General features: G+C 36.0%; 1 protein-coding gene and 1 pseudogene across 2 annotated transcripts; one reads left to right on the top strand and one right to left on the bottom strand.

The window, feature by feature from the left end:
• Positions 1–1,964: 1,964 nt before the first annotated feature.
• LOC111365475 (methyltransferase-like protein 13) lies at positions 1,965–5,468 on the bottom strand. 2 transcript variants are annotated; one of them, XR_002697465.1, is made up of 2 exons: positions 3,473–5,468; positions 1,965–2,670 (listed from the first exon to the last, which is right to left on the bottom strand). XR_002697465.1 is itself a non-coding variant. In XM_022986029.1 (1 exon), the coding sequence occupies exon 1, from the start codon at positions 5,416–5,418 to the stop codon at positions 4,057–4,059; it is 1,362 nt and encodes a 453-aa protein (XP_022841797.1). In that variant the 5' UTR covers positions 5,419–5,468; the 3' UTR covers positions 2,829–4,056. The 2 variants fall into 2 exon arrangements, 1 of the variants encoding a protein (XP_022841797.1); XM_022986029.1 differs by lacking the exon at positions 1,965–2,670 and having other exon boundaries at positions 2,829–5,468.
• A 370-nt stretch (positions 5,469–5,838) lies between these two features.
• LOC111373383 overlaps positions 5,839–8,628 on the top strand; it is a 6,710-nt pseudogene continuing 3,920 nt past the window's right edge.

Here is an 8,628-nt window from a genome sequence, read left to right as displayed (position 1 = left end):
AGATGGACAGATTATGAACCACCGGAGTTCAAATCCTCTATATCCCCAACTTCTTTATGAATTTCAAGCAATTTTAGGTCTTCCTTATGAGGTTATAACTGTCTTCCTCTTTTGTGTTATCTTCCTGTATCCTTTATTACTTGTGCCTACAAGTTCTGGAGAGCTGCAGAAATTGCTAAAACATTTACTTTTGAACAGAGTGCTAAACTTTATGCCGAGAATCCTCCTTTCTAAGCCTTACGAACTATCAACATGTTTAGCAAAGCAAAGTTACTGGTTTTGATTAACTTCATTTTTTCCCCTTAACTATGTGGAAAAGTTAGTTTTTCTTATTTATAAGTAGAAAAAGTAGTTTATTTTGAGATTAAGTTGGAAAATACGTTCAAATAGTAATATACCTGTTTCCAATTTTGACCAACAAAAGTTATATATTTTAAAGGAGATTCGTTTAGCTATAAGCAAACTTACTAGAAAGTATTGTTTTTTAAGTTTAGCCAACATGCGCTATGTCTTTATGTTGTTTGCGTGTAAAACCGATTTCATCTGCACTTAATGCCTGTCTTCAACTAATGCTATATCCGGGCTCATCTTGTCTCTCCTGTTCTCGTATCATAGCTCTATGCTTGTTTCTGTCAATAACATTACTGCGTTTCTTGATGTTGCTTTCTAGATTGGTGTAAACTTAGTGGGATGATCTTTGTCAGTGTCATTTCTAGTTCTATTGTATCTTTTGCTCGTAAGCTTTAAACAAGTGACTTATTTCAGCATTAAACCACTGGTAATTTTATTTTCTTAGTCACCATTCTGACTGCAAAATATCGCGTCATAGGTGCACTGTATGCCTTGCTGAATACCGTGACGAAGATACATTGCGTATTCTGCCAGTCTGCGGCCATTCCTTTCATGCTACGTGTATCGACATATGGCTGCAGCAGAACTCAACATGTCCTGTATGTCGAATTTCTCTGCGTGAAATTCTGGAGAAAAAGTGGTATATGCAACCCATGTTCAGCTCAGCTATCAGATCTCAATATAGCACGCTGTCCATTAATAGGCATTGCTGTCACTGCTTATCAACCAGCAATACTCATTCACCGAGATCCCAAGACGACCCGATAACGAACCCCGTCCAGGAGGCTCATCTTGAACCGGAGGGTGGCAAAGAAACAAGTGGAGAGCCAATTGAGTCAGTGAGTTCCAGCCGCAAGATTTAATCCTCTAACGTTAGCACTCATCTTCTTTACTTGTGGCTTTCTGTACATATGGCATTAGTGATTTATCTCTTTCTATTCTTATTTTCTTCTATCTTGGTGATTTTTTGGCATGTCGTCAGTTCAGTTAGATATCCGTGTTATGTAGTTGATACCAGCTTGACAGGTCCTCTGACTTCCTCTCTATCAATTTTATTTTTTCCGACCTTGTCTCCAAACTTTCATTTTTGGTGCAGTTGGTCTGTATTAGATGGAAATCATTAATTTCATTTATTCGTACAGAGTACTTATGAAACACAAATTAATCTTGTTAAAGCACACTCAATAAACTTCACAAAGTAACCTGAAACCAACCAAACGGGGAAAGTGATCGGAGAATGAAGAATGAAGTTACATTCCGAGCTACTAAGTAACTGCATATAATTTCCAAAAGAGTCCGAATTCGTAAATTTCTCATAGAACGGAAAACAGAGTTTTCACCCCTATATGTAGTAATTGAATTCAATCTGCAAAAGATTCATAAAAGCGAGTTTCAATGGCACAAGACAGAAGATTACAGAGTTCATGCAAACCGTCCATTGTGTATTTTTCTCAATCTTGCTCTCCCAAATTATCGTGAAAGTGGAGAATTAAGAGCATGGACTAACCTTAGGCCGGTGAAATTTTGATCCTTCTATCTATAATCTTGAGCATACTTGAGCTTCCAACTCACCCTTGTATTCAATAACAAATAGAGGATGTATGCTCCAGTTTAACATACAATGGTGCAGATTAGAACTAGTGATCAAAACCAAATTTTTTTCACAAAAAATTGATTTTGGCCGTATAAATTCTTCAACATGGCTACGTGTACAGAACGAGTTGTTATATGGTTTTATTAAGAAACAAGTGTTTACAGTATCATAGTGATAACCGTCCTCAATCAGCCCGTGAAATACTATCATTATAACCCAACATGAAATTGTACTGAAGAGAAAAATCCAATACTAGGATCAAGCTATATAGTGACCATGAAAATCTACCTCAAATTAAATTTAAATACAGATAACTTAAGATTAGAAACAAGGCTTCACACTGAAAAGTTAAAATAGTATATTTTATGATGTTATGAACTTTTTAACAATAGAGAAATCATGTGTCCGTCAAGCCGAAAAGGTATCCTCTGATAACAAATGGGCAACAAGAAAGAAAAGAATACGTGTCACCTTAATTCAAAATATCTAAAAATTGGAAAAATGGAACATGGCATTTCCTGCATAAAATTTTATGTAGCATGCCTAAATATGAACATGAAATTCACTATGCCATCTGGACAAATAAAATTGGAAGGGAGAATATATTTAAAGCTGATTTCTTGAAATATCATGAAACTGCAAATCATGATTTAACACTTCTCATCCATCGATTTCCATGCAAATGTCAGCTGAAGAGTGACAATTATCTCATGTTTCCATTGTTCCTGAACAATTGAGGCAGGATTTTGGAAGAAATTCGTGAGACTTGACTTGTAAAGAAGCAAAACAGAATGAAAAAGGTGTTGAAAACATATAGTGGACTCCCCAAACTAAGTAATGCAGGGAATTCTATGAAAAATTAGAAAGATTGGTTGTGTTTTTTGCAGTGAAAAGAGAACATTTTGAACGGGTTTGTGAAAGGTTCATTGCCTGCTTGATATTTTAAATTAGTATACTGCAAAGACGTGATAAAGGAAAACAAGATTGAAGACATTTGCAGTTGGAGCAGTATTTTGATCACTCTAAACAATTGTTCTGTTACTATCCACCAGAGATCATTCTTATTAACAGGGTTTTTAGGCACTCCCTCACACTTGTATACAATGATTCATAAAAAATCAGTCAGTGGACAACTTCCTGTACACTTAGGAGGAAGGAGAAAAGGATTTTAATATACATCGCAACAGAACCCAAAAAAATTCTAGTAGTTAAAGTAAAACTTTATAAAACTATGGGCACAATTCAAGCTGTTTTAACTGTTGTGGATGTCCAATAGGGAAACTTATTCAAACAACTGAAGTTTTGCTGTCCAAATCTCGCACAAGGAGTTCTATGACAGCATAATGTTATCTAACTATTTTGCACAATCAGTGAAAATATCAGAGAGAAAGTGGGGACAAATTTTACAGTAGAATGCTTGCATAAATATTTCATGTTGCATGGTAAAAGCTATAACAAAGTACAAGACTACGAATTAGAGAAGTGCATTAATAAATTTGAGTTCCATAAAAATTCAACAGCAGCTACCTTAGTGTAGAAGTCTCTGAATTTGGTGAGGCGTCCTTTTGTTTGGTTATAAGCATCAATAAATAATCAAGAGCACCATTTAAACTTGTCCTTCAATTTTCTATAGACCTTTTTATGATGTTGGTAGCTGGGATAAAAGTAATATAACTTCAGATGACCATATTATCTGTACTCTAAATCATTTGGCAACTGTATGATATTATTTTTTTCCCCACGACACCATGGCTTCCCAGAATTTAGAACATTTGAGTAAATTCAAAGAGCTTGACAAGAGAGAAGTGCCTTTAACTCTAGGGAATAAATTATTGCCACCAACCAATTAGCCTTCGACTTTTACAAACCAACACCAGCAACTGCCCACTGCAAATTTAATTCTTCAGAAACACTTATAATATCACCAACAGAACCCAAATTAATTCCAGTGGTTTTTCACAAAGCATTGAAAAGTTAGTTTCTTTCTCAGCTTTACGACTCTTTTAGCCCTGCAACTCCTGATTTTTATAACCTAAACTTCCTCATTTCATTGTAGATCACTATAAAGGAACAATGTATGCCATTCAAGTTGCCACATAGCTTCCAAAAGGCTATTTGCAAAATTCTTGTTCAGCACTCCTTGAGATTTTCTGTATGGTACTTATATATGATCCTGAAACAGATTTCAACTTATTCAAAAGTGAATATTCACACGCGTTCAAATCATTTTCAATTTTTGACAGTGTGGCTATAAGAACGAAATTCTCCCCATTCCCAACATCAATCTCATATAACTCCTCAAAAACTTCATCAAACTCACTAATTAACCTCTTGAAAAACAACTTACTTGAAGGAATCACATTAATGATAAGAACACCAAGCTCGCAAAGAACCTCTCTTGCAGCCAGAAGAACTGACTTCGTAACAAACCCCAAAGGTGGGGCGGAAACGCCCAGTGTTGCATCACTCGAATCCAAATCAACCATGATCATATCAAACTTACAATCAGCAGTTATATTCTTCGCAAGCTTTTCAACAAGTTCTATCCCATCTCCAACGATTAAGTGAATCAATTCATTGCTTTCTAATCCAAAATACTTTTTCGCTACTTGCAGTACAACTTCATCATTCTCCACTCCGGTGACATCAAAATTCAATTGGGAACTCAAAAATCCAAGCAATGCACCACCACCGATCCCCAGACACAAAGCTTTCGGCCTAATCCCACCCTTGATTCGACTTTCCAGATGAGGTGCAATTACCGAAAGGCCCCCTACCATGGGACTCAAATATGGATGAACCAGAACATTATTATCTATTACAAACTCCAAGTTATCTAATTCTCTAGAATTCAATTCATTTTTCGGAAGAATTCTCATCTGGGTTTGCACTAAATTTGGCATTCTCTTAAACCTCAATCTCCTCCTAAACTCTTTCGTGGAATTAGTTTCCACCACAACATTTTCTATTAGCATTTCACCAGCACAAGGCCCTTCACATATTTCCAAAATTGCGCATCCAGTCACCTCGTCTTCATAAATCAAGAAAGGAATTTCAGGGAATTCATTATTACAAATACCCTTTTGATAGAAAGCTGATTTGGGAGTTAGAGCTAGCAATAAAGGGCGTAATTTTTCTTCGGTTTCCTTTGACTGATTGGATGAGGGGTAGGGCGTGGAAAAATACGAGATGGGGTGGGAGTGCACAGGAGGATTTCCAATGAGGATTAAGCGGGAGAGGTGGTGGGCTGTGGTGGAGGAGAGGAGAAGCTGGAGATGGCCGGAGAAAGTGGAGAAAATCCAGTCGGATTCGCGACCGGGTGGTACCCACATGGCGGCGATTCTGGCGGCGGATGAAGATGGAGAGTCGAGAACGGAGACGCGGAGGTGGTGGCTGGAAAGAGGCTTAGGGAATGTGAAGGTTATGTAGCGGGAAGGGACTATGGTTTCAAAGGTGGTCGGATCAAGTGACATCGTTGAATTTGGGTGGGTTTCGTTTTGTGAGGATGATGAGAAGAACACAATATTTATTATTTATTGCTGGTAAAAATATATAAAAAGCATATTAATTTATAATTTAAATCTACTACTTTATTCGTTGTCGACTGTGTATGATACGAAATATAACGGCCAATTTTCAATTCAATGTAAAAAATTTACATTTCTCTTGAATAATCTTTGCATTCCGCATTCATTGAATAATACTACATGTTGAATTAAATGAGTTATATAACTTTATTTAAATGATCTATTATTTAATATCATGTAATTGTCAAATTAATTGATGCTTAACAATAGTGATAATGAATAATATTACTCAAATTAATTAGTGTTTTGAAATTGAAATTTATATAAAACCATTCAACCACACATAATGGTTTGTTTTGGTGGATAATGGTGAATGCCTTGTGCAATTATTGTAGGAGAACAATGCTTGTAGTACATAATTTTTTGTACATAACCCATTATGTACAAAAAATTATGTACCTGTAGCAGACTCCGTAGTAGGAAGACGCAAAAAAGTTATTTTCCATTAAGAATTGAATAATTTTCTTTTTTGGAAAAATGAGTTTTGAAATTGTGATTTTTTGAAGAATGTGTAATTAGAGGATAAGAAAAAAATTTGAATTTACGTGCAAAATATTTTATTGTGAGAATGTATAGTTAAAAATGAATTAAAAAAAAATTAACGATTGTAATAAAGGAGCTTAGCCTTTTCTAGTTAAAGTTTGCAAGAGCATGGACTGATTTGCCGTTGTTAATATTTAACTTTTGAAAATTTAAAGTTGCTCATCTACATCCATTTCAACGTAGTTGACTATCAAATTCAAAAAATGAAAAGGATAAAGTGATCATTTTATCGTTCTAAATTAAAATTAAAAAAATAAATTAAAACTTACCGATTTTATTTTATTTCCTAGTTGTTTTAGTTGTAATTTTGGAACATATATGAAATTGAAAGATTATTGTATAATGAAATCTATGCTGGGGTTCCCGACGATGGGAGGTGTTTATTTAGGGCAATTGCACACATGGCATGCGTGAGAAATGGAGAGAAAGCTCCTGATGAGAATCGCCAGGGAGAGCTTGCTGATGAATTAAGAGCTCAAGTACAAAAATTGCACTTGTAAAGATGAGGTCAACGGAAACAAAAGACTTTGAAAGCATGTACAACGAAGATAACGCAAAATACAAACAACTGCTGCCCAATGAACCGTAGTAGGAGCTGAAACAAATTGACTAATAATGTGAACGACATAAGTAATATCAGAACGTGTGATGGTAAGATAAACCAGACATCCAATAATAGTGCGATACAAAGTGGGATCACGCAATAGTACACCGTTAGAGGATGAATATCAAGCGTTGGACTCGAGATGAGTATCAACTATTTTAGTATCAGTAAGACGGGCACGCTCAATAACATCCATAGTATATTTGGACTGAGAGAGAAGATAACCTCTAGGAGAAGAAGCAACTTCGATCCCCAAAAAATAAGATAATGCACCCAAGTCCTTCATTTCAAAACAACGAGCCAATTCTGATTTCAAACTTACAATTCCATCAACATCATCACCGACAATAATCATATCATCAACATATAGCATTAATACAATGCGACCAGCAGAAGTGCTTCTAAAGAATAGAGCAGAGTCATGATGACTGGATGTAAAGCCAAGAGAGGTAACAACAATGAAAAATTTCTCAAACCAGGCACGAGGTGTTTGAGGTCATAAAGTGTCTTCTTGAGCTTGCAAACAAATCCAGGAGAGTGAGAAAGACCAGGAGGAGGAACCATGTAAACCTCCTCTTGAAAATATCCATTTAAAAATGCATTTTTGACATCCAATTGAGAAAGACTCCACTGACAAACAGATGCAACTGCAATAAGTGTACGAACAGTGGTCATCTTAGCAACAGGAGCAAAAGTCTCCTCATAATCCAGACCAGACTGTTGAGTAAAACTCTTTGCAACAAATCTAACCTTGTAACGCTCAACTGAACCATCAGATTTGATTTTAATCTTATAAACCCAACGAGAACCAATAGCATGTTTACCTCGAGGCAATGCAACTAAGTCCCAAGTGTCTGTCTTATGTAGAGCGGAAGTTCATTAGCCATAGCCTATTGCCAAAGAAGATCTAGAATAACTTCTTTATAGGAAGTGGGTTCAGATAGTTTATGAATAGAGGTTAAAAAACAACAAAATGACTCAGAATAACATGAATAAGCAAAATCAGGTAACTGAGTGTACTTACAAATATGTTCAAGATATCGACGAATAGGGGGAGCGGGAGCTAGATCAACAATCTCAAACGGTGCTTGGGAAGCCATAGAATTAGGAGGAGTATCATGAGCTGGCGCACGTGTACCTGTAGGGCATGAAGAATCAACAGTACATGGGGTATGGGAAGGCGGTCTATCAATATCAGTAGAAAATGGATCGATACGAATGAGATCAGTTTTAGTCAAGTCATGAGTATTATCAGGAATAAAAAAGAACGAAATGTGCTCAAGAAATACAAAATGACGAGAAACATATAATTTCTTATTAATGGGATCAAAACAACGATAACCCTTTTGTCCTTGCCCATAACCCAAGAAAGCACAGATAGCAAAATGAGATGTCAACTTATTACGTTCAGCCTTAGGACGAAGAACAAAGCAAGTACAGCCAAAGACTCTCAATGAAGAGTAATTAGGAGGATGTCCATATAATGTTTCAAAGGGTGATAATCCTGAATTGTCGGAAAAAGGAATTTTATTAATTAAAGAAACAGCAGTAAGAATTGCTTTCCCCCAAAATTCAATGGGAATTTCGGCAGACAAAAGAAGGGAACGGACAGTTTCTACAATGTGTCTATACTTTCGTTCAGCAACACCATTTTGTTGTAGAGTATTAGTACACGAGGTTTGATGGATTGTGCCATCAAGAGCAAGTAATTCAGAGAAATCGGTTGAAATATATTCTCTATCCAAATCACGTCAAAAGCACTTAATTACAAAAGAATGTTGAGTATTAATAAGTGCTCTAAAAAGAAAGTCAGAACGTCGTTTCATAAAATAAACCCAACAATAACGACTATAGTCATCAATAAAAGAAACATAATATCTAGACCCTCCTTTTGTAGTAATAGAAGCAGGTCCCCAGACATCAGAGTGAATAAAATCAAATGGTGCAAC

This window comes from Olea europaea, chromosome 2 (assembly GCF_002742605.1).
Source record: "Olea europaea var. sylvestris chromosome 2, O_europaea_v1, whole genome shotgun sequence".
Lineage (NCBI taxonomy): Eukaryota > Viridiplantae > Streptophyta > Magnoliopsida > Lamiales > Oleaceae > Olea > Olea europaea.
This window is presented reverse-complemented; position numbering and strand designations above follow the sequence as displayed.

What these genes read in the sequence shown, in the direction of transcription:
- LOC111365475 (XM_022986029.1), bottom strand. Translation starts at nt 5,418, where the DNA reads ATGTCACTTGATCCGACCACCTTTGAAACCATAGTCCCTTCCCGCTAC.